The sequence below is a fragment of the Phaseolus vulgaris genome, chromosome 2 (genome assembly GCF_051622355.1).
Source record: "Phaseolus vulgaris cultivar YP4 chromosome 2, ASM5162235v1, whole genome shotgun sequence".
NCBI classification, from domain to species: domain Eukaryota; kingdom Viridiplantae; phylum Streptophyta; class Magnoliopsida; order Fabales; family Fabaceae; genus Phaseolus; species Phaseolus vulgaris.
Window position 1 is genome coordinate 47,748,501 of NC_143499.1, and position 26,280 is coordinate 47,774,780.

The following is a 26,280-nucleotide window of genomic DNA, read 5'->3' on the forward strand; positions in this document are numbered from 1 at the left end:
AGAATAATTTTCACATTAAAAAGAAGGATACACATATAGTTTAAAAAGTTATAATATTAACACATGAAATATATGTTAATTTATTGTCTATTTTTAAATTACTAATTAAATATTTATTTAAGATAAGAATGCAAAACGATGAAATATATGATAAATGGGAAAACAAGTTAGCCACTAAGACTAATCTGGAAAGGTGTGTGATCAGAGTTGCAAGTTTCTCCTATAGTTTTTGTGGGGTCGAAGAGGAGATTAACACCATTTGTTATTTGATTTTGGTTATTGTAAAACCATTGTTGTGCATGATTGGACGTTCAGAACATGTGTCATATTAAATTTTTTTTAGTTTAGGATGAACAATGTGCCTGCATTGGTGAATGAGGTTTGTGAAGTTATTTGGATCGCAGTAGTCAACGAGATTTGGAAACATAGAAACAGGATAATTTTTAAAGGAGAGTAATGGATGTAGTGAAAACTTTTGCTTTGGTTCAATTAAAGACTTGGTCATGTGTTACATCCAAGTTACAATTTGTGCATTTTTCCTTTTCTGATTGGTGCCTAGATCTGCTGATTTGTATGAGGATGATTTTATGACATATTCGTTTAAGTTGTATGATTGTTTGTTCCAGATGTTCTCTGAGAGTTCTGTATAAGCAAACTTGGAAATAAGTCTAGTGAAAAAGGTGGTTGAGTTCATGTATAAGGGTTGGATCATCCTTAAAATAATTCATATTTATTTATTTTTTATTACCGATAAAAAAATAATAAATGAATTTTTTTTAATATGAAATAAATAAAGTGAGGTGAGCAAAAGTTCAATCCCATGCTTTTTGGCCGTGTCCGTAGATTGTTGGCAACGTTCCTTGCTGCGATGCATGAGTCAGTCAGAAGTAAAGTAAGCATATCGGCTTTGCAGTGACAGACACGCGCCTCGTTGTGCATTGCAAGTGGCGTTCGATTTCGAAATTCCTTTTTTTCAATTTTCACAACATTGTTCGAGGACCATTCGGTACTTTCCCACTCGCACTCTACCCGTCTCTCTAACCCACTCAACTTCTCTGTCGCATCTTTCTGCGCGTAAGAGAAACAATTCGCGCGCCAAACACGACGGTGCTGCTAAACTGCCAGCGGTGTCGTTTCGTTTCTGCGCTCTTCCATTTCTCTCTCTCGAACTCTCTTCTCTCCGAGTCTGGGAGATGAGGTTAACATCACCTGCGACTCTCAACCTTCTCCTTCTATGTGATCTCCTTCTTTGTCTTCCCACATTCTCGTTCTCTCTCCTCGCCGCTGACGCCAAGTCAGAGACGGAGCCTCTCCTCGACGGAAAAAACGCAAGCTCCGTCGTCAATGCCTCGCTTGCGAGATCCGGCGATGATAGCTTCGCGGACATGATTGATCGGGCTCTCGAAAGAGAGTTCCCCGATAATGAGCAGAATGAAGGTTCGCAGATCTAGCTTGTCGCACTTTAACTTCTCAATGCTCAATCGTTTCTAAATATTTTCGAATAATTCGATTCCGAAAACTCGTTGGATCGTAGTTGCTGTGTGAATTATCGAAAATGCCGCTCAATTCGAATTTCGTTTCACTTCTTCATATGCGTTTTTCTGCAATTTCCTGATTCTCATTGTGCTTCTGGATTTAACTTGCCTTTTCTGTAAAACCTTCTCGTAGTAACGTGTGTACTGTGATCAGAATCCTGCAATTTGCTCTATAATTTTTTCGGCTTTTATGATGAAAAATCAATGAGACGCTGTTAACTTCCAAATGTTTTCACATGGATACGTTGTAACGAACTTGTTGAATCATTGACGACGTGTGAGTAGCGTAGTGGAAAGTTTATTTCAAATGAATGCTCTCAGTGTACTTTGCCGACTCTTTTGCAGGTACCGATCCTGGTGGTTTCAACAATAGTGTTACTGAACAGCAGGTGTGCAGTGAATTGCTTTCACATGATATATTTAATTGTCTCCAATTTTTTGCAACCCTGGGGGCCAATTGACTGTAGCATTCTAGCGACCTAATTCAGGTAGTATAGGTGTCTTGTTTTAGGCTAGATTTCAATCTTGTCAGGACTTAACAGTGTTGTTGGAAAACAGTTCATTCAATGCAAACTGAAGTTGTGCGTGTTTGGATTTTGGTTAGAAATCTTCAAACTATCACATGCTTTTACGTTGAACTGCAATTGACTCATGTGCAAAAAAAATCAAACACCCACCCAATACTCTTGCTTCTCCGTTTTCTCCCCTGAAAAATCTGAAAGTCTGTTTGGAGGTTCCAGACGAGAATCCAAAACACTTAACAGTATGCTCGTATACACGATACATCCATGTTACACTCATTCCAAAGCACTGTTTAAGGAGTAAATGGTTCGTTTAAGGAGTTCCAAACTGAAAAACTAACACTATAAGCCTGTGGACGATAATTCATTAGAAAAACATTAAGCTGATTCGAGGACACACCTTACAATTGATAATAACTCTTCAGATTTTACTTATGACGTGTCAAATTTTGTTTTAGATTCTCCAGGATAATGAATTTTAGGGTGGGAACCTGTGTGTGTCACTTCTGTTTTGATAAATATCACATGTGTTTTTTACGGGATTTTACATATGTGGCTTATTATTTTCACTTGAAAAGATCGTGATCTATGGTCCTTATCATAATTTTTTTAATGTATCAGGCTGTTTTGGAAACTGTTGCCAGAGTTATGCCCAAGAAAAATGAAAGCAAAGAAGAAAAGTATGGACCACTTTCTTGTAGAGTCAAATGATTTTTCTGAAATAGGGAACGGCTTTTAAAAATTTAATGCAAATGCCTTTACTGTGAATCATGACATTTGTTAAGTTTCTTCTCAGGTCATTTCAGTTCCAAGATGTTTTCAACTTGGATAATGAGAATAGGGCAGACGATATGCCAACTTTAATTGATCGAAAGGTATGTTTAATTCGAGTGGTTGATGTTTAGGCCTTTCAAACATTGAAATAATTTCTGTTACAACCACATCATCACAATATGCATGAAGAACTCAATCCTACCAATACTGTCAGAAGTGGATTTAATCTTTTGTAATTTTCCAATTGTTTGAACTACAGGACAATGTCTTTATCATATCCAATCCCAAGTCAAAGTATCCAATTCTTCAATTAGACTTGAGGTTTACTTACTGTTCGTATTTTTTCTCTCTTTTCTTTTTCTAATAACATTACTTGTATGAGTGCCAGCAACTACTGACTAGTCAGGCTGCTTATCCTTTTTATGCCATATTTTCAGATTGATATCAGATCTTGTGGTTGTCATTGTGTCTGCAACCTGTGGTGGCATTGCCTTTGCTTGTGCTGGACAACCGGTTTGATTACAAACCTTGCTTTATGGTTTGCAGTAGATATCTCTACCATAGACCTCTAAAAGTGGGTAGTCCATACATACAAATTTGCAGGTGATAACTGGATATCTGCTAGCAGGATCAATCATAGGACCAGGAGGTTTGAGCTTTGTTAGCGAAATGGTCCAAGTATGTTTCCTTTATAGTTCTTTTATGTACTCTAATACCCCCTCCCTTCTTTTAGTTAGCCACATTATTTACAAAAATAAGATCATTGATTGAATGGAATCACGATGTGTCATGGATACTCTCTTTCTATATGACATATTGAAATGAAGTAATCAAATGTCATTTATTTTAACTGCTAGTAATCTCACATATTGCTTCCACTCCTTGTAGGTTGAGACAGTTGCTCAATTTGGTGTCATCTTTTTGCTCTTTGCATTGGGCTTAGAGTTTTCAACAACGAAGGTTGGCTTCTACACTCATTATTCCTTTTAGCTTGATCTTGTATATTTTTAGCTCAGCCATACTTAATATATATATTCATGTTTGCAGCTTCGAGTTGTTCGAGCAGTGGCTATCTTTGGAGGCCTACTCCAAATTTTCTTATTTATGTGCTTGTGTGGAATGACAGCTTCAGTATGCCTTTTAGTTCTAGAAGTATTTATTGCAAAAAAAAAATTCCACTTTGGTGTCAATGAATTTCTTATAAATGCACCTAAATCCTACCTGCAGTTATGTGGTGGTAAATCATCTGAAGGAATATTTGTAGGTGCATTTTTATCCATGTCTTCAACAGCTGTGGTAATTTCCTGACCAAACTGTAACATGATTTTGGTATCCCTTTTCTATATTATACCATCTCAAGTATGATTGCAGCTTTGTTGGACAATAAACTTCTTATGTTGTTTAATATTTAACCACGGGCATATAGTATTTTAAGTAGCCTAATAATTGCAATAAACTATTGCAATCATTGCCTGGTTGCAATTGATTAGATTTGATGGTGTTCATATTTCTATTTTCTACACAGCTGTCACAGTTTTCAGCTAAGTGTTAATTATTGCTCGACAATGGAAAATATGAGAAATAAAGGTATTTTTGTTCGAAGATGGTGGTCCTAAGGGTAAAAAGTGTTACAATAGGCTTCAGTATCAGATCAAATCTAGCAAAACTTTAAGGACAAAATAGATGCCTTTAGTGGAGGAGAATAGATTATTTGATCATATGATAGTCATAGCTCATAGACAGTGGCATAAGACCTTGAGAAAAATTAACTAATGAAATGATAACAGCTTCTTTATTTTTTGGTGAATTTGAGATGTATATGTTCATTGGGATTGTTAAGTTGGAGAGGACTGCTTGCATTTCCAAGGGTCCTTTTACCCTTATGTGTGGTACGGGATCATGTTTATGGTTTCTGTATCATGCTTTGTTTGTCTTTTGCTTAAAGGAATATTGATTACTGATATGAATAGATTAATTGGTGCACCCTTTTTTGACTCTTTGGCTCTTTTTTCCTTTTGTATAGGAGAATCTGTCTGTTGTATTGCCTTTCTTTCTCCTTTAGTAAGATTTATTGCATCAAGAAAAGAACGAAGATCATTGCTAGAATGTTATGAAGGAAACAGTAGGGAAATTATTGTGCATTAGTTGAGCGGATTTTTCTTGTTGATGAAAATGCTATAATGCTAAGCTCTTTCTATGATCACTTATTTTCTAGATGTTATCAAACTTCTTTGGTGTCACGTCTAGATAAAGCATTATCTCAAGTATATAATTTCCTCAGTTGAGAGCATGAAAGATTCAAATGAATTGCTTGAGTGTCTCAAAAACACCGAGAAGAATATCATATATCCACAATCTGTATTGGCTTACACCGAGATAAAAAAAAAATGTACAACCTAAATTTAGGCTTATAGGTACTAATGCTAGTAGAAGCCATAGGTAACAAAGAAAAAGCTTTTCTGACAGATATTAAAAGCAGATTTTCTAACATTTTTGTTATTTACTTTAAATTTGTTTTCTTTTTCTACTTTGATCCATAGGTCTTGAAATTCTTAATGGAAAAGAATAGCGTCAATGCCCTTCATGGTCAGGTTACAATTGGAACTCTGATACTGCAGGTATGTCCTGTTATTTTTGTGTTAATGAATGCACATGAATGACTGAAGCATTGCTACTGCTACTTGTGCAAAAAGAGTGCAAAGGCAAAGGAATGCTATCAATGAACATGACACTGATATTCCTTGTTAAGATTTTTCTTCTCACATGTCTTCTGATGAAATGTTTGAATTTATTGGTTCTTTTCAGGATTGTGCCGTTGGTTTGCTCTTTGCACTGCTTCCTGTTTTGGGTGGAACATCAGGTGTTCTTCAAGGAGTAGTATCCATGACTAAGTCGTAAGTTAATTGTAGGATGAATTGTTTCTCATTTTTCTTCTCTCCCCATAATTTATGAAGGTCTATGACAAATGATATTAAACCCCAAGGTTCCCCAAGGCAGCTACATAATATTCTCATTGTGTCTTTCCATCGTGCCGAATTCAACATATATTTTGTGATCTATAAAGGATATTCTGGTCATAGTTTTTATTCTTTTCTTGTTATAAGTTAAAGATGCAGATGCAAGTGAATTGAGAAATTTTAGTGTACTTGACCATCTGGCCCCTTTTTCACCGTTACTGAGCATGATATGTTAACATAAAGTTCTACTACACTTATTGAATGCCTCAATATGTGAATTTATAAAGAGAAACACCGTGGTTCATAAATTGCCTTCATCTTTTCTTATTTTAATCTCACTATTGTCAACTATGATAAAATTGTCCTGAAAGTCTTTTGTAAAAAGAAAATAATTATAATCATAAAAAGGAGCTAGTGGAAAGGAGTGCGTATAAATTAGTACACAAAATTCGTCCCTACCAAAGGCACACCAACAAAAGAGAAAGAAGAAAACAAACTTGTGAATAGAATAAATCTTTTTGTTCATCTTGCATTCTTGAGACAAAGACATTTTGACGAGACCATGAGACGAGGACCAGATGAATGTCATAAATTTTTTATTTCTATCCCAGAAACAATCTAAATTCAAATAAAAGACTTGTGAGTACTAGTGTTTTACTTGCATAATAACAAACATATACTCCATTTTCTAGTTGAATTTCGTAAGGCAGCAGCTTCACTTCATGTGCTGATGATATTAACTTTCTTCATCATACTTGGTTGTATGCTTGTTTAAGTCATTTATTCTTACTGGTTTACTAATTCTGTTGTCTCAGGTTGGTGACCTTAATTGCATTTTTGGCCATTTTGACAATATTATCTCGTACTTGTGTGCCATGGTTCCTTAAGCTAATGATAAGCTTATCCTCTCAGGTGAAGACAGACCTTTTGCTCTGTTCTTCAATGCTTGTTTGTGCATTAGTTTTTAACTTATTTTATTTTATTTTTCTGTGCAGACCAATGAACTTTATCAATTGGCATCGGTGGCATTCTGCCTACTTGTTGCTTGGGTGTGTCTTCTATCAAGTCGTAATCTTTCATTGCTTGCCAAACCTTGTCATCTTAGTTGTCTGTTTTATCATCTATAATGTATAATGCCCTTAATCTTGGATGACTCTGTGGTTGTTTTCTATTGATGTGTAATATGCATCAAATTTATTTCCCTCAATCCGAGGGGTTGCTTAAATGCATGCATGCCAACCAAGAGGGTCTAGCTCAGCTGGCAATGAGTTGTTGTAAACTCCCTACTACCTGTGTTTAATTCCTATGAATAAAAAAAATGTACGCATGCCTGACACTAATTCATACATAACATTTATAATGCCCAAACAACATGTGTGCCTTCAACAAAATGTTTTAATATTTGTTGTTTCATTTCAGTGTAGTGATAAGCTGGGTTTAAGTCTTGAACTAGGTTCCTTTGCTGCGGGAGTGATGATATCAACTACAGATCTTGGTCAACATACACTTGAACAAGTAAGAAATTATTCTAGTATCTGTTCTTTGTAGTGACTAGTTTTACTATGTTCTTGGGTGTAAACTTGTGGTTTAAGAGGAGTATTATTTTCTCAGTATTTATCATTTTTTTTTCTTGGGTATTCAGTTCTTTGTCATGCTAAGCATGTTTAGTGGAATGGGGATGTTTGTAAATTATGTTTGATACGACTTTGTATTTTCATCATATATTCCTGTAAGGTGGTGGCACCCAAATGAATTTCAGGAACCTTCTTGAAGCACTAGCACATAAATTTTGAGATGACTCATGTTTTGCTTTAGTTTTGAGCTCACTCAAGGTTGTTAATATTTAGGTTGAGCCAATTCGCAACTTTTTTGCTGCTCTGTTCTTGGCCAGCATTGGGATGCTTATACATGTCCATTTCCTTTGGAATCATGTTGACATTTTACTGGCAGCTGTTATATTGGTGTTCATTATAAAAACAATTGTAGCTGCATTTGTTGTTAAGGGGTTTGGATACAGCAACAAGACTGCACTTCTTGTAAGACATGTCATCAGTTAATACAATTACATCTGCCTGTTCATTACATCATACATTTCATCGACGGAAGAGCCTTAGGTTTATTCCACATGCGTAGGTTGGGATGTCCCTGGCACAAATTGGGGAATTTGCATTTGTTCTTCTCAGCCGTGCTTCAAATCTTCATTTAGTTGAGGTAATGTACTTCATTCCGAAACATTAATTTCAGTTAATTTGTGTTTATGAAGACTGCAATTTATCTTTCTGCATTGTAGGAAGAGATTACAAAGATTGGAAATATGTTTTATTAAAAAAATACAGTTATCTGGCAGTGCGTATTATCATTTGCAATGTGAATGTAATTGCGTTGTTTCTGCAGTTACTTCTAAATACATGGACTGAATGTCTAATTCCTACTGCAGGGAAAGTTGTATCTATTACTCCTGGGAACAACAGCTCTTAGTTTGGTACGCTTGCACTATTTTATAGAATAAAAATGTTGCTCCTACTGTTTTTTTTTTAATATCTAGTAAACTAGTAATTATCGATCATACAACAATGTTGAAATACTGGTCTTTTAACAATCTTGGTGCGGTTCATTTATGGATTCGAACAAGCAATTTCCTAATATCACTAGAGTTTTGTTTTATCATATAATAAATTCACGGTCTTTGTACGGGATAGGATTATTAGGTTGCTCCTACTTTGGCAAACTATTGTTTCAAGCCCACAAACCGTGGTCATTTTTTTCGTATGATTTCTCTACATTTGAGACTAAATGAAAAGTATTACAAACATTCCTTCACCTGAAAGCATGCTGATGGGCACAATGCTAGTCATTAGCTTCAACAGCATCCAGCTAGCCTGAATAAGTGAAACCGCATTATGTGTTTTTGGTAGATAAGTTTTGTTTGTTGATCATCTTTATTTTAACTGTTTGCATACACATGTACAAGCAGGGGATTGCTAGTAAATCTGATTGAAGTTTAAGAAGTTATCACTAGTAAAAACATTGGGCTTTCCTACGCAAAATTGTTGTGCCAGTTTTGAATGTTATAGCCAGTTTTATGGGTAATCTTGACATGTTTTGAGTATTAAGTTCTCAACTATTTGTAGAGATTTTGAAGCTTACACAAACAGAAATAGTGCAGGTGACTACACCTTTACTCTTCAAGCTAATTCCTGCAGTTGTGCATCTTGGTGCATTGTTGCGGTGGTTTCCTTCTGATAGCTCCCCTGAGGTAACTTAAAGCTTTAACAATTGACAAATGATATAAAAGTTTATGACTTTTTGTTTCAATTTCTAAAAGATCCTGATTTTTAATATGGTTTTACTCTCAGATTGCATTAAAAGGGGACAGCTTTCGTGTGGACAGTGCTAAGCGTATTACTTTGATGGTTCAAGGCGCTCATGATTCTTGATATTCAAACATATTATCAAGCAGAAATGAAATTTGCGGGCTTTAATTGACGGCTTCTCAATACTACGGAGGACAAGTGCTAAAAAGAATACAAATAAGGCTTACTAAATGAAGGAGTTTTTCATTGCAAAATATTTTATATACTGTCTGCTTTCGGAAACACGCACTGGAATATTAAAAGTAAATGGCAAACGTATGCCAAGGGAGCCAAGAGTTTAAACCGGGTGCATCAACTAACCTAGTAACTGGGGCCATGTTATTAACTTGAATGGCCTGTTGTGTATAAAGTAATATGTAGTTGCAGTTAGTGTATTTAATTTTAGATACAATCCTCTTGAATTTTTTCCCCTCACTTTCCCTTTTTATTTCATTCAAATTTTTTTGGGTTGATTAAGTTTTTTGGAATGTGTAGTTGCCCCTGTACAAGTTTAGACGTTAAGGCAGTCATCAAGTCAAATGTACCATGTTCATAACTTTTGAAATTTTTAATGGAAGCGGAAGATAAATTGATTTGCCATTCATTTCTTGTAATTGATTACTAAATACGTGAAATGCGTTGTTTCTGGCAAATAAGCTTCACCGGTTACAGAGAGTAACCTGAAATATCTGTCTGTCATCACCACCCGAGAAACCGCTGGTTTTCTTGAATCAACGTAAATAAACCAGCAACTGATTGAAGTTTCTAATTGCCAACGGTCGTTGGATAGTGTTTCTCTATACTATCTTCACACCGGTGTCTAGGTTAACAAAAGATAGAGAAAAGGCTAAAAAAATTTCGAAAGGAAATATCACAAAAGAGGGGATTAGTGATGGTATAAAAAATTAGGAGTGCAAAAGTATTTTACTGTTCGGCACTTAGATTTTAGTAGCAATTGGCTTTTGGTTCTTTGACTGAAGCTAGCATATGTTATGCTACCATTTTTTTATTTTGGAAAATTATTCATGTCTCTGTTCTTTGATTGTTTTAGAAGCTATTTCTATTGAGTAAAGATTTTCTTATCTATGATTAATTTTTATAAGAAAATTGGTTTAGAATTTCTCTTTAAAATTTTATGCAATGTTAATATAAAAAGCTTTACATTATCAATCATAATATACAGTATTACTTTGAAAATAGTAACTGAAAAAATATGAAATACATAATGGTTTCATATAGTGTATTTTGAGCATTTTCTGTTATTTTAAATATGATTCAAGAATTAGGTAAATATAATAAAATAAGTGGATACGTGGTGTATGTAGGACTAGATCTTTCGGTTCTCTGCTGATCTCTTAATTTTTTGAACAGGCTATAAACATGCATTTATCTGCAGTACTTGCTGATAAACCAACACAGGGACAATCATAGCATATGGGTGATGAGCCATTCATTGATTATGTGTAGCAGATTCAAATTTGACAGACATGACAAAACGCATTGCAGGAACTTTAACATAGCCAGAAGGGGTTTGGTTTGATGTTTTTGGCATCTGATGCATTTGATAAGAATGAATGGTCGCAAGCCCAGTGACGTTGGTCTCTTCCAAATCCAATCCCATGACATGTCGCACATTTTTGTTTACTCAGAATTCAACATCAACCAAAAGGGAATCGTCAGTGGTCCCCTTCATTTATTTCTATATTTTAACTCAAGCAGGAAATGGGAAGCCGTGGATGCCTCACATTGGTCCAAAATATTGTACCTTCTTTCTAAATAACTGATATCTTCATACTTCAACTACATACCCACGTTTAATTCTTACACACCTTATCAATTCAAATACTTGCTTTCAATTATTATCATTTTTTAAATTGTATGAGCTGTGATTAACCCAGTTTTTATATGCATTACTTTTTAACGTATAAGTGATATTTTGTGATGGATAATCTTCACAATCTTAACATTTTCTATATATATTATATGAATTTGTTGTATGAAGTTAATGGTATGTGGTAACTAGGTAGGTGATGAGTGACATAATAGCATATTCAAAATGATACTGACAGAAGGAAGAAGGAGGTAGGCGTATTTGGAGAAGATGGGAGCATTTATTTCCCCCCAAGGAAAATGGTGGTCCTTGAATGATATTCCTTTATCCATGTCATGCTTATGAATGTTGAACACAATTCCACACCTGCTATGCTAGCTCCCCATGTTTTTATAAGGGGATGTTGGGGATTTATTGTTGGAATCCTTTTGTAGTGGAAGACCTAATCAATAAATATTGGTAATTTGACATTTTAAAGTTTTTGAATCGTTTTTTTTTTTAATTTTGAAGTTCAACCTAGAAAATTAAAGATCGTGTTTTTAAGGTATCTTGAAAATGTAACAAACATTAATTATCTATTATTTATTTAAGAAGAAAAGTTTTTCTCTCCTTCTCTATATAAAAAAAAATTTGTGAGGAAGAGAAAGACAAGCAAAGGGAGAGAGTAACATAGGGAGAAATGAGAGAATAGATATTCACCATAGTGTGAGATTAAAAATCTTAGTGAGATGCTAGAGAGACATTGTATTTCATCCTTGTTGAGTGAGATTAAGTATTATCATCAGAAAATGAGATAAATCAATGTTGTAATCCTACTTTCTTAGTAGAAACATTTGCAAGTGGGTTTTACTTCTTAAATTGAGAAAGTTTTTCACATTAAAAATTCTTGATGACAATTTTTTTTTACTCTATTTTCTATTATTTACTTATTGTTTCCGGATATATCCATTTTGTATTAGACAAAAAAAAAAAAATTAGTTCTGAATTTTCGGAATACCATGCCAGCAAATGCCACTAATCAGTTTATCCTTTTTTTTTCTTTCTTTCTTTACTAAAAAAAAGTTATACCCTCTTGGAAAATTTATTAATTTAAATAATGATTGTTGCACTATGTTAAGTTTATTTTCTTCTTTTGTTATACTATCTATCTGCACAGCTCTGAATGCCATCCATCATGATTACTTCATACTTTCTTAGTAATAGATGCAATTAGTACACCAACTTGCATTGTGACACTCTTAGTCACTCTTATGTATGTTCCTCCATCATCATAAATAGTTTATAGTTTTTTCAATCAAGTCAAAGGTAAGAGCTATTTTTTTTCTGAGATATTTGTATAGCTGATAACCAAAAATTATTTTTCTTGAAATATGTATACATGTACTTAAAAATGATGTTATCTTATTTACCAAACAATTTATTGTATTTTCTTTGAAGTTATAATATTCAAAAGGTAGTTAACATTACCTTGTTAAGAAGTTGGTTAAACTACTTATAGCTTTTTGCGAAATCAGTTATGAGGAATCAATTAATCACATTTTTTTATATGTAGTGTTGCGGATTTGTTTGGTCCTATGAAGTGTACATCTTAATTCATTTATTTATTGTTAATAAAAAAAAAAGTCTGATTAGCTGTTTTATTGCCTTGTATTGTTGCCAGTTGTAAATTCATGATGTATTTCCACTTTTTTTCTATTAATGAAAATTCATTTCTTTCTAATAATTTTATTCTCTCTCTCAAATTTATTTTATTTTTGCATTTTTCTTGTTCATTATTTTATTCTTTATCGCGTGAGTACTACAATGGATCAATCCTTGGATGTTCATAATTTTCTTACTTACATCAAAGTAAGAATATCGTTATACTACATTAATTAGGTCCGGATTCAACAAGGTATAATTCTTAAAAGAAATAAGTGCTAATATTATTTAGTGCAAAGACTTTGCTGAAAATAAAAATAAAAATTAGTGCACAGAGTAAGATGAAATTTGTAGATGAAACTCCTCTGGAACCTCCAATCACAATAAGTTGAACTCAACATTTCGGAAGTGATCGACCTCTCGAAAGTGTTTACCTTGACACAATTAAGGGTTTGGTCTTGGATAACTTCAAAATCTGTTTCTGCTAGTTTTTGTTACTCTGGATGGTGCTTGGATCCTGCGGCTTGTATGTTTTCAATTAAGTGAGCTTTTGTAAGGTTTGCTCCTTTAGTTGGGTTGTTTGTAGTCCAAAGTTAGTGAGGATTAGGTTGTTTGAAAGAGGTGTGGGGTTTTATTGTATTTTGGTTTGTATATGGGTTGGATCACCCCTTAAGTGGTTCATATTATTTATTTTTTCTTGCTGATAAAAAAAATTGAATTCAACATGAAAATGTAATAATGTAGTTGTACTATAACTAATACTTTTATTTTTTTCCTTCAACTCAATAAAGCTTTTTTGGATGGATATAAAACAATTGATATATATATATATATATATATATATAAATAAAGATTTGAAGTTTCATTACTTGAAAGTGGAGTTGTTTTGAGTACCAAATCTAACTAGAGGTGTCAATAATTAAGCAAGGTGATATTTTAGTGATGGATTATCTTACCAAACTGTGTGTTACATGGAATGAACTAGAAAAAAATTGTACACATGTGTGTGCTATTCTTACTAGTGAAAAAGTGAGAAAAATCTCATTACTTGTAAGGTGATTTGTTTTAAATCTCATATATGTAATTGGTGGTGCCGATAATTAAACAAGATGATAATTTATTCATTAATTACTTTACCGAATTGCATATTATACGTGATGAACTAGAAAATTGTAAACTTGATCCATTTTGTTCGCATGTAACAATATTTTTCTGTGTTGCTCTTGCTACTGTAAAAAAGAGAGAGAAATTTTTTTTTAGGTAAATCATTTATTAAAAACATTTGCTGTATAAAAAATTATATAGGCACAGACCTAAAAGTTCAAGATTAAAGAAGCGCGTGAACAACCACCTATAAATATTATCATACGAACTTCATTCAACATGAAGCTTCCCTCACTTAACCTCTATAATCAAATTATTAATGACGCCAGTTTTTAAAAAAAAATGTACTGATATTATCGTTATTTATCAACAATGTAAATACTCGATTTAATACTAATGCGTTATTTTTTTTTCTTTCAGTTATAGTTATTAGTATTGGAAATGAAGTAGATGATTAATCTGTAAATTTTTTATTTTTTTTTCAGCAATGAATTAATAGAATAAAATGAAACACTTTAGGAGTGTCTGCGAATTTTAGATACGAAGGTGGAAATGAACTTTTATATTTTATTATCTGTATAAGTGAACCGATTTAATTTAATAATTTATTGTCGATAAAAAAAATCAACAATGTAAACCTGGTATATTATTGAATTGTATTATCACAAAATTTCATTTGTCAAAGTAATATAATTTTATAAATAAATTTAGAGTACACACAAATGAGTAGAAATTTCAGCATAGTCAATGTACCGATCGGTACACTCAATCTCTTTGTCTCGGTGACCAATCGACCGTGTTAAAATACATTTCATAACAATATCTTCTTATATAAGTGAGGGATCATGATATACATCAGTGTGCAATTGATATTCATTCCATCACAACAAAGACTCATGACCAACACTATAAATAAACTTTTTGCACAGGTGTACCTTTGCAGAGGTGTAAAATATGCTCTTATCAGTTTACAAGTATATACTCGTCACACCGATTTGATCGCCGGAGTACCTTTCTCAGGTCAACCACGACTGAACACCAACAATTGAGAAAGGAAACTTCAACGAAGGAGTGAGGGGATCACCAACACATTAACAATCGTATAACCATTTTCATATAGTATCTAAATCATCTTTCTCTATATAGAAATTGTCATAAACTTGACATTATAATATTAAATCGTAACTTGCGTATAAATGTGAAAATATCATAAACTTGGGTTGGATTCTCTTAATATTCTTCTTGAGAAGTAGTTTTTACTTTCAAAGTTGCTGATGAATGCAATCTGAGAAATTCAAGGGAAAAGTACGTCCTCGCCATTTAAGAAACGCATTTTCGCATCCAATGAATTCTTTCACTGATCAACACCTCGTGAATGGATCTTAGCAAAAAAACACAAATTGATATGAACTTTCCGGACACAAAGAAAATCCAAGAAGGGTTTGTTTGGCATATATTATCTGCAGAATCTTGTGGACGCCCTTTTATTTCCCTCCTTCTATCCTTATCCTCATATTTATAATCATCATGATTATATATCTGATCATATATATATATGCTTCACTTTCTAGTCACACAATAATATACAATTCTATCATCAACAATATTGTATTATAGTAATAATTCACAGATATAATTTTAGTGTTACTGAAAAGTAACAGTCCAACATCTAATCTTTTGATGCCTGAGGTTTCATTGTTTTCTTTCACCAAGTTGTTTACACTTTCCCATCAAACTATAACACCAAGAAAAACGTATCTGCATGACAATAACAGCAAATTGAATAATCAGCCTATGATTATGACAATAATCAGCATATTTCAAGGATGATTTATTCCTATTACAACCTATATAACTTCAAAAAACCAGTAAAAGTATCTTTCAAGCATTACTATCTAGATTTAGGAACAGATAGTTTGTACTGAGCTTTATAGCCAAAAAAAACTTGAGATATGGATGACATTGTTTATATAAGATGCATTAGAATCAAACTTTACAAAATTGCTGAACCTCCATATGCATAGTTAACCTTAGCCTTTCATATCTACGCAAGAAAAACCCTACATGTTGTGTTGTTGATAACCAAGAGGTCCCATGAAAAAGCATATACTTAGAATAAGACACAGATAAATTAAGAATCTGTGAGAAGTAATAATTTGATCAAATATTGACTTAAAGCTATGCCTTTGCAATTTTACCTTGCAGAGCAAAAGCTAGAACATATCTTATGGAAATAGGAGCATTATCAAATCCAACCAGTTGACTAACTTGCATATATACACCTTGAATACTGGTTGAATATCTAGGTTCTTTACGAATTAATTGATGGAAAGCATATAATTAATACACTAAGCCAAAGTGGAAGGATCCAACCAAGGTAACAGATCCAAAATTTGGCTCATTTAGGAGTGTGATTCCATGTTCTTCAATTCTTTTACTTTCCTTATGGGCCAGAAGGTTACTGTTAAAAGGCAGTGGTTGTATGGTTAAGACAAAAATGTCTGTGTTCATGTGGGGGGCCATATGCTTTGTTCTGAAAAGCATCACTCTCTTTCTGCACATCTACATCATTGTGAATGTTAATTGTGATGTGAGAGGAGAAGCATATGGTATATGGTGCCAATGCAGGTATATTGGGGTATATATAGATAAATTAAATGTCCTTGAAAGGGATTGCTCTTCTGCTCACTTCCAAACATGTTAATTGCTCATCACATCACAAAAAAAAGTTGTTACTTATTAATTGTACCTCACAAACCAGAATGACAGAAACGAAGTTGCTGGAAGAAAACAGCACAAAAAGGCTTCACCAACTTGTAAGTAAAACTTTATGAATACGTACGAATTCATATATTTCCAATCTTATAATTTATATCCTATCTATTTTTATTCTTAAATACTTCTGCACTTAATCATCATTAGGTCCAAAATACTAAGGTTTAAGGTTTGTACAACTTAATCCCAGTAGCATGTGTCGGAGATCTCACTTCGATCAGAGATAAAAATATTTTATAATATATAAGAGTGTTTTTTCTCTTTCTCAGATTGAATCCAATACCTAATTACTTGTATTAATATGACAACAAAATGTTGATCTTTGTGTGGTTTGAGACGTCGATCATCTGCCTTTTAGCATTTCTTACTTAGCATGAATTTTTTTTGTGTGAGGGTACGTTATAGAGTGCTTAGAGAAGTTCTCTAATTTCTTTAAATTGTAAAAGGGTTAGAATACCCCTCTATGTTCATTTTCTATTTAATTTATTATTTACTAATTAAAAAAAATATAAGTAACTTTAAACCTCTCACGATTTTATAAGATTGACTTAAGTTTAAAATTATTGTTTAATATAGTATTAAAATAATTTAGAATATATCATAATGAGTGTTTATTAGCATCGCCTATTCACTTCTTAAGAGCATGTATCTCATGTTTTTGGAATTTTTAATATTCTATAAAATGAATTCTACATTCCAGAAACTCTGAGAGGAGGAAGTTGAGGCGAGGAAGATTTAAGAATGTACAATTTTTTTTTTAGGATTAAGACGTTTCTTTTCGCTCACATCATAGTTTGGAAGTGATTGAAAACAAGGTTGCTTCTAAGATAAATATGAAGAGACGAGGAATAGGGGTTGAGAATCTTTGTTGTTTGTGTATGGTGTCAGAGATGTCAACAAATCATTTGTTCTTCGGATACTAATTTGGAATCTTTGCTACAACTGGTTAGGAGTGAGTTCAGTTGATCTTATTGTTCTTGGATCACATCTCAAAATTCTGGATGCGTCTACTTCAGTTAATTTTATTATGGGTAATGTTTTGATGACGTTGGTTAGCAAGATTTGGAGACACAAGAATAATTATTTATTTAAAGGTGGAGTGGTTGATCATACTGAAATTTTTTCCGTGACACAGATTAAGGTTTGGTCTTGGATCTCTTCAAAGATACCGTCAGGGAGTTTCTTAGTGCCTATAACCTTTGGTATGTATGCATTCGATTTAATGTTACTATAAGGGTTGATCCTTGATCTTTCTATTTTTTCTTTAGTTAGTAATGTTAGGGTAGGAAGTAGGAGGTTTCATTTTGGTTTTTGATGTGTATGTGAAAATGTACTCTTTGATTTCTCTTGCTATTATGTAGGAGAGTTGAACCTTTAAGTGAATCTATTTAATTTTATTACTTTCTCTGATAAAATTTTTTTTGTCAAACACTGAACTCATTTCCATTTGTTAAATAATATCACAATAGTTGCTATAAGAAAAAAAAATAACTTAAATATAAACAAATTTTAATTACTTTAATCACGTCTGATGATTTCATCCTAAAAGTACATTTCAATTCATTAGAATTATATTTTAACGTTTTTATTTCATATTAAAGTTCAATGAATAACACTTTAAAAAAGTTAAATATTGTTTGTAGAATTAAACTATAATAAATCAACTTTTTTAATTAATACAAAATTAATTAATTTTACTTATATTCCAATTTAATATTCACGTGACGAATAACTGCACCGAAGAAATCAAATCCTCCTCCAAAGTTGTAAAGAAACAACTTAGAACAAAAACAAAAATTAGATTTTCTTATCTCAAATAATTTCATTCAAATAAAACTCCGCAAGAATTGCTTAACTTCACAGCTTTGTTAAGTTCTGATTGGAATAAAAGTATAAAAAAGTGAATCAAATTCACGGGGATTAATTTGGTTTCATCAAAAAAATTAATTAATCCAACTAAAATTAGTCAATTTGACTAAAAAGTTGCTTCAATGATATCAGTTAATTGTAAAATCACTAAATTAATGCTATATTTTTAAAAAAAATACAAATCCATAGTTTTTTTATCTAAATTTTGAATTTTCTATATTTTTAACATAAATACTAAAAAAATTATTAAATAAAACTAATTTTATAAACCAAAATAGTTAGTTATTATTTAATTAAACTAGAGATAATTTTATAAACTTAAAAAAAATTAGTATTTAAAGTATTTTTTATTATTAATAAAAAATTATAAAATAGTTTCTAAACTTTATATCTAATGATTACTTACCAGAATTTTAACTGCTTACTACTTTATATTTTAAGTAATCTTTTAGAGACTAATTTAAAATTAAAAATATTAATTTAGATTTAAATTTAGAAATTATTTTATAAATTTTTATTAATAATAAAAATCACGTTTTTGTCTTTAAATTAGTATCTAATTTATTTAATATAGTGATTAATTATTTTTTTTATTTTTAAGTTTAGTTACTATTTAATTTAATGATTTTAATGTGAATTATATGTTAACAGTGGTTAATGAGTAAACGAGAAATTTTAGTTAAGCATACGAGTATCTTGTTTGCAGTGCATTAACTGATGTTAACATGAGTAAAGACGAGTTTTAAAAGAATTGCAAAATCTCTATCTGCTCTTGGGTCAACCTTTTTCTATATCTTAACAAATCTGATTTAGAATACAATTATGCATTCTTTTCAGGAATTTTTACCAATCACTTTATTTCTCTATTTACAAGAAAAAAAGGTGTGTCATGTGTCACCTCTTTGTCTGATCTATCTGGATATATCTGTAACTTTTAATTCCATTGCTGTTTTGAATTTCTAGCTTCTCTTTATTTCTCTTTCTAATTTTCTTATACAACACTTACACTCAAAATAAGCTTCATGAGTACTCCTTGTAAGTAATAAACAATTTGCTCATAAAACATTGATCCAAATGTTTGATTCTATGCTTAATTCTTCTTTCTTTCACTCAGCCCTTAAATTTACTCAAAATAACAAACATTATACTCTTCATAATGATTCATTTCAGAAATGTTTTAACCCTTAATTTTACTCAAAATAACAAACATTATATTCTTCATAATGATTCATTTCAGTCAGGAATGTTTTAACCTTATACACAGAGTAGTTAATGCCGACCTGTTCAACGGATATGATTATTTCATAGATAATAGAGACTAATAAGACTATCAGTAGAATTACTGCAAAGAACAATGTGTTTTGAGAATATGATCTTCTACATGAGTTTGACAGTTGAGAAGAGATAAAAGGGTACATTAATGATGAGACAATTTTTATATGTATTTATATAAGACATGAGTAATTAAGTCACACTAATAAGCAGGAACGAAGAGTAAGGTCCAGATTAGGAGGTTGATGAGGGCAATTATCAAGATTTTCTTGCTTATTATAATCTGATTTGGTTTCTTGTTGAAAGTAGGTTAGCAAGGACAAAGTGGCATCATTATTCTTAACTTCACATTTAGACGAAACTCCTATGCTGGGGCTGTTGCTACCAACCTGCCATTTCAACCACAAAGCAAAAGGAAAAAAGAAAAAGTAAATTACTTTTCAGTGTAAAGAGAAACATAAACCATGATTAGTGTAAGCAGCATATTAATGATTCAGGGTTTATGCATACCACGTCAAAGAGACTTGAACGTCGCTTCTTCTTATCTATAGTTGCCAATCTGAGAAAGTACTTCTGAGCATGGCTTGCCACTTGTGTTGGAGTTCTTGTGGTCACAAAGTTTCTAGAGATTCCCCTCCAATCACCCTTTCCCAGCTTCTCCAGTCCTACAAGGAATATTCTGTGTTCCTCTTCTGTCCATGGCACTCCTGATATAAGTATGCACAACAACAATGTTGTTACATGTTATTTAAGGTTACCAACAAATTCACTTTGACTTTAATTCTAACTCAATCTTACAAAATCAGGTTTATAATCATAAAAGCAATGTTAGATGTCGGATTTTAAGCCTAACTCGACTTTACAAAATCAGGTTTATAAGATGAGATTTACACTCTATGAAATGTTTTTATCTTTTTACTCTGTGGATAAATCATGTATATAAAGAAGGAAATGGTATATACTAGACAAGAATCAAGGAAAAGTAGTTTGATAATTATGATCAAAGATTTTCCTGGGAGGCTGATGAGTAAAAGACACTAGCTAGATTAGTGTGCATAGAATTTGTTTACCTATAACTTCAAATGAACAATTATTCATGAGATATATGAAAATAGTGAGAAAAAATATATACTTAGGAGATTGAAACAAGAATATGTATACCTTTCTTCCTCTCTTGAAGTGGAGGTATGAGACCGTCTGATAGATACCCAAAAGAGGTTCGGTCAGAGTTTTCATCAATGGTTAATCTTGATGAAGAAAAAGAGGAAGATGATGAAGAGGGTAAGGAGTCCATGCTGAAGCTTTTCTTGATGGTAACACAGGTGTCTAATTGCACGCCAAAGAGGCGAAGTCCAACGAAAGAAGAGCCTCTCAAAGAAGTGCAGGTCCTTGAATTGTGCCCTATCACTCCACAATGTGAGCACTTTCTCCCCATTCTCTCTTCAACAAAATTCAGATTTTCAGAACCCTCAAATCAAAACCAAACTATATGATGTTTATGCATGTAAGAGTGTGTGTGTGTGAGAAAGAGGGAAGAGAAGAGCAGAAAAATGGATTGATTTGAAGGTATATATGATGATGGAGTGAGGTGTGGGGTTCATGAAAATGTAGTCACACCCACGAAATTTGATTGGATGGATATAGTTTATTGCTGGATATTTTTACAACTATTTTTTTCCTTATTATAAAATAAAAAAATCATAAAGATAGGGATACCTTATCTTATTTGGAGCATTTATGTCCTCTGGGACTACACAGGATCCATCTATCTAACCTTCAATTTATTTTATCATTCATCAATATAATATTCTACCACACTAATTTACACGTTCTATGTTCTATGGTCTAAATTTTGCATAAATATTTGACAATCAACATATATATCTTCTTCTCTTGGTAGACTTAAGATGGGTGCATAAATATACATGTAATTATTAATTTGTATGAGGTTAGTTAATTGATGTTTTGTTGGCAGAGTTAGTTTATTACTTTTTTTTATCAACAGATAATTAATTGAATTAAAGGGGACTACTTCAGACGTGTTTCAACCCGTATACAAAACCAGAAACAAAATCAACATCAATTTGTTATCAAAATACACCTACTCTACTAGCAAACCACAACCCCCCAACCCACTAGGTACACAACAAACCCTAAATCTTAAACCTTAAACAAAACAACTTCATTATTACTTCGATGTTTACATGAACTGTCTTTGGTTGAATGAGGTTTGTTGATTGTGTTAGAAGAGATTTATTATTATGTTTTAGATCTGTATAAGAGTTGAACCAGTTTGAAGTAATCGAATTTTTTCTTGTAGATGTTGCATGCATATTCTTTTTCAACACATGAATATATTGAATTAAGTGTAAAAGCAAGAAAGAAAGGAGGAATTTCTCTCCATTCAATCAAGGTTGGTCTTTGTATGACTCAAGAAAGAAAGAAAATAATTTATATATATGGAGAGGATGACTTTGAAAGTTGTGTTCGTCAACTAAAATTTCATTATTTGAAGGAAGTTGCTAAACTTATATCAAATTGATCACATATTGTTATTTAAAAACGTGAAGTGAACGTGATGAATTCTCAAAACTTCTGACTTTCCAGATAAATCTATAGAAACCATATATATATTTGTGGCAAGATACATAGTCTAAATGGTACATTTTTTCCCAATTAATTTGATTTTGTATTGAAAGTGTACATTTAAACTGAAATAGTGAGTTATAAATTATTTATTTCTTCTGAAAAACTGATTATTTATTTATATAATTATATAATATTTTTTTGAATAATTTAATTAATTAATAATAACCTAAGTTATTGACTCGCATGGTGTAATTTGGATCAATATTAGTTTCTCTTTAACTTTTTTTTTATCCTAACTCATACATTACGACAAAGTTTAAGGTTTTTAGTGAATATATTCATGGTAGTAGTGTTCAAAGTCAAAAACATTAAACCATTTTGTGGGTTGGTCCCTTTATTCAAACATTTGATAGTGAGTAGTGGACTAACTTCATTGCTTATATTTTCTTACTTCTAATTAGTACTTGTTTCACACCAAGTCATAGTTCCAATTTTTATTGCAGTGCTTTTGTCATGTATTTTCCTACAATAAAACAATTAAAAAACAAATGCATCACAATTTACAAACTATTACTCAATGAACATATCGCATCAAATCAGGTTTTCTGCCGTTTGAAAAAATATATAATTGTACAGAATTCTCACATTTAATTGTTTAATTCAACATAAAATAATAAAATATAATCTATTAACGAGATTTTTCGAGAGTTGTTAATTCCTTTTCTTATATTAAGTCACTTATGTGTTGTCTCGTTTATTATTTTCTTTACACTTCTAGTTATGTTCACATATTACTTAAATTCAGCTAATATAAACTTAAACTTGAACCGGACTTTTAATTTTTTGTGTATGCATTATTATCAGAATGAATAAATTGGTGTTGTTTTTATTTTTTTGATGTTTAGTTCACAAATATAAAATAAGTAAACTTTGAGTTTGGTTCTTATTTATTTTTTGTGTTTCTAAAATTCAAAATATTTTTCATTCTTATCAAATAATTAAATTTAGGTTGTGCAGCCTGTAAATAGTAACACAGGCTGGCGGACTGATCAACTACTTTTCACCTTTTTTAATTTTCTTTTTAGATTTATTTACTTGTTTATAATAATTTATATTACTTTTTTTTACAATAAAATTAGATCAAATTTAATATCTTAATGAATTAAAGTTTTATTAGGGAGTGGATTAAGGTTTTATTAGAAAATGGATTTTAAGTTTAACTCAATCCCATAAAACCGGCTCATGAAGTGAAGTTTGCACCCACTTATATACAAATGAATATCTCAACTTTCTTTGTTATTCCAGTCAAAATCAAAACAAATGGTCTGAATATATACAAATGGTATACTCATTTTAGGTTTAACTAAAGGGGGAAAGAATCAATAATTAAATATTAGAATCATAACAAGACAAAATAAAGGTATGTTATTCACCACGATAATGAGGAACAACTGATAATTAGAAAAGATACTCAATTAATATTAGGATCATTCTATAACTCTGATATATGTATCATTTAATAGGTTTAATACCTAACAAAATAAAATAAATAACAAGAATACCTCAATTAATCAAATTAAATAATGTATAAAAAATTAATGTAAATAAAGTTCTATTAAAAAACATTGACCACCACCAATTTTTATTCAAAAACATAGCGAATTTAAGTTTTAAGTGTGTTAGAAAATAAATTAAGTATATACATTTTATTATTAAAATTATATGTGTATATTAAGTGTAGATAATCTGTACCCAAAAAAAGTGTAGAAAATTCCCCATCCTAGAAATAGATTAATTACTCCTCTCATCATTTATAATTTTCACACGTACTCGTTACCAGTTCGGGTGAATTATACACCATATTTGAAGGAAAATGTTTAATGAATATTTTATTTTAGAAATGTGTGGCAGAAAAAAAAAAGTGATAAGAGCTTAGGGAGATAGAAAAAGAAGGTGAAAATGTGTTATAAAAGCATACAAAATCTCTTTTTCCATGGATATAGAGGACCTTCTCCATTATTTAGAATCACTTAATAAAGAAGTGATTCTTGATTATTTAAAATCTCTTTTTCCATGTTGAATATATAAGTATGGTAATATATATAATTAAAGTTTGCAAATGAAAACAGAAAAATTGGATAATTATTATATATCTTCATCAACCTAGCTCTTTCCTACTAACCTAGCTAGTGATTTTAATATCATTATTGTATCTCGAGGCTTAAGAATTTGAGTCCAGAAGCGTGACTATTAGCACAATTAATTTGAGTTGAAAGCAAGTTGAAGCTTTCTCTAAGCTTTCAATAATTTCTGAGAAAGACGACACATCCATATATCATTTGGCATTATCATACAAAGGAATCTTCTTCAATATTATTAGATGCTTAATTATTTTACACAATTTTACAAACTATATTTTTTTATCACAAAAAAAATTAATAAATAGGAATCATTTTAAAGGTAATCCGATATTATTTTTAAGAGAAAAAACCTATAAGCTTACAAAAAACTGTCAACTCAAACCAATAGAACCAACTGAAAGAACCAACTGAAAGAAGAATACCACAAAATTAACCTACTCAAACTAACAAAAACTCTTGATAAAAAACAAACAAGTCACCAAATCAAGACACCAATAAAAAAAGAAAAACAAGCATAAGCAAATTTATATATAATCCAAGATCAAACCTTTAATTAAATAAAAAAAAAACTTTCAGAATGATAATCACTCCTCCTTTAAAAATGTGTTTGTTCTTATGTTTCTAAATCTCACTAATAATGGTAACATTTTACAAACTATATACATTTCAAGTTCTTTATAATCATCATGATTTTTGTCATAGAATTAATTGTATAAATATTAGGATGTAAATTTTTAAGTTTAACTCAATCCTATTAAATTGATTAAAAAGTGATATTTGTATTTATTTATATACTATAAAATATCCAACACAAAATATTATAATTTATCTTGAATCATCCTCCAAATATAATATTGTTTAAATAGTGTATTTACTTACCAAATTAACAAAGTATATATTTTGCCCCACACAAAACATACTTTCTATAGTACCTTTTCGTGTGTACTAAATACTACTTTACGTATATTTTTATAATGCAAAGGATCCAATATTGTTAGATGAATTTGTAAAAGACGAGTTCCTTAATTGAGTGGGTAATTAATTATAGATATTAGTTTTAAAACACGTAGATGTATCCATTAACTATTTCCACTCACAACTCAAACGCCAAAAGTCATAACCAGTGCGGCACTACAAAGAGTTGCAACCAATAACAAAGTGTTTAATCAGAATTTAGTTAATGATTTCTTCAAGTAGAAAGATCAGTTTTTTGCATTATGGTTTTGGATATAGTTTATAATTTTAGTGAAAGTACGATACTAAAATCCTTTTGCACTGTGTTCAAATATTATAAAACTATCCAATTCTGACCAAACATCTTCATTTATTCATCATATATTCATCATATAAAAGACAAAGGGCAAAGAACGGGGTAGGTTCCTTCACAGGTCAAAATCAATCAAGGATATGCAAAAAATATACGTCCAAATATTTATCAAGAATAATAAATATATATATATAGAAATATTCTTAATTATTTAAAAAATATACATTAAATAGATTCATAAATAAATGTATTATTTTATTCAAGACATATTTGGATAAATATTTTAATTGTTGATAAGCTCTTATCAAATAAAATCTTGTGACAAAACTTTGATTTGATATTTATTGAAGTTACAAAAAAAAGGTATATTTTGATTAATGCACCACAAAAACTTCTTTAATTAATTCATAAATAATTTCTGAGAATCACAAGTTATTTTCACAAAATATTTTATTGATGTGTGTAATTTGTTTCTATTTGTATATATTTATCTTCAAAAATATACTTTTTATTGGATCTGATACTATATTAAAAATAAATTTTAAATCTAACTTAATCTCATAAAATTCGTTCATGAATATAAGAAAATCAAAATCATGAGATAGAAACCAATTTTAGAGATAAAAAATAATTAGTTGCTAGTGACTAAAT

The 26,280-nt window shown here is 31.1% G+C and overlaps 2 protein-coding genes across 5 annotated transcripts; one reads left to right on the top strand and one right to left on the bottom strand.

The window, feature by feature from the left end:
* Positions 1 to 849: 849 nt before the first annotated feature.
* Positions 850 to 9,744, top strand: KEA4 (K+ efflux antiporter 4). 4 transcript variants are annotated; one of them, XR_016518891.1, is made up of 20 exons: positions 850 to 1,437; positions 1,881 to 1,924; positions 2,678 to 2,736; positions 2,853 to 2,931; positions 3,090 to 3,151; positions 3,268 to 3,343; positions 3,434 to 3,508; positions 3,719 to 3,790; positions 3,878 to 3,961; positions 4,058 to 4,126; positions 5,371 to 5,448; positions 5,636 to 5,724; positions 6,603 to 6,699; positions 6,783 to 6,836; positions 7,212 to 7,302; positions 7,635 to 7,823; positions 7,921 to 7,998; positions 8,225 to 8,269; positions 8,954 to 9,043; positions 9,144 to 9,744. XR_016518891.1 is itself a non-coding variant. In XM_068614987.2 (20 exons), exons 1-20 carry the CDS (start codon positions 1,194 to 1,196, stop codon positions 9,222 to 9,224), a joined length of 1,761 nt encoding a protein of 586 aa, XP_068471088.2. In that variant the 5' UTR covers positions 850 to 1,193; the 3' UTR covers positions 9,225 to 9,744. The 4 variants fall into 4 exon arrangements, 3 of the variants coding, with proteins under 3 accessions (XP_068471088.2, XP_090155291.1, XP_090155292.1); XM_068614987.2 differs by having other exon boundaries at positions 7,207 to 7,302; XM_090299166.1 differs by having other exon boundaries at positions 1,040 to 1,437; positions 3,090 to 3,162; positions 7,207 to 7,302.
* Positions 9,745 to 19,672: 9,928 nt separating this feature from the next.
* LOC137812790 (transcription factor MYBS3) lies at positions 19,673 to 21,252 on the bottom strand. The gene is made up of 3 exons (XM_068614988.1): positions 20,794 to 21,252; positions 20,143 to 20,339; positions 19,673 to 20,021 (listed from the first exon to the last, which is right to left on the bottom strand). Exons 1-3 carry the CDS (start codon positions 21,065 to 21,067, stop codon positions 19,830 to 19,832), a joined length of 663 nt encoding a protein of 220 aa, XP_068471089.1. The 5' UTR covers positions 21,068 to 21,252; the 3' UTR covers positions 19,673 to 19,829.
* Positions 21,253 to 26,280: the final 5,028 nt, after the last annotated feature.

What these genes read in the sequence shown, in the direction of transcription:
- KEA4 (XM_068614987.2), top strand. Translation starts at nt 1,194, where the DNA reads ATGAGGTTAACATCACCTGCGACTCTCAACCTTCTCCTTCTATGTGAT. An exon ending in TAGAGTTTTCAACAACGAAG is followed by an intron (nt 3,791 to 3,877) that starts GTTGGCTTCTAC and finishes TCATGTTTGCAG; the next exon opens with CTTCGAGTTGTTCGAGCAGT. An exon ending in TTGGAACTCTGATACTGCAG is followed by an intron (nt 5,449 to 5,635) that starts GTATGTCCTGTT and finishes GGTTCTTTTCAG; the next exon opens with GATTGTGCCGTTGGTTTGCT.
- LOC137812790 (XM_068614988.1), bottom strand. Translation starts at nt 21,067, where the DNA reads ATGGGGAGAAAGTGCTCACATTGTGGAGTGATAGGGCACAATTCAAGG. An exon ending in ACTTCAAGAGAGGAAGAAAG is followed by an intron (nt 20,340 to 20,793) that starts GTATACATATTC and finishes TACTTATATCAG; the next exon opens with GAGTGCCATGGACAGAAGAG. An exon ending in GTTCAAGTCTCTTTGACGTG is followed by an intron (nt 20,022 to 20,142) that starts GTATGCATAAAC and finishes TTGAAATGGCAG; the next exon opens with GTTGGTAGCAACAGCCCCAG.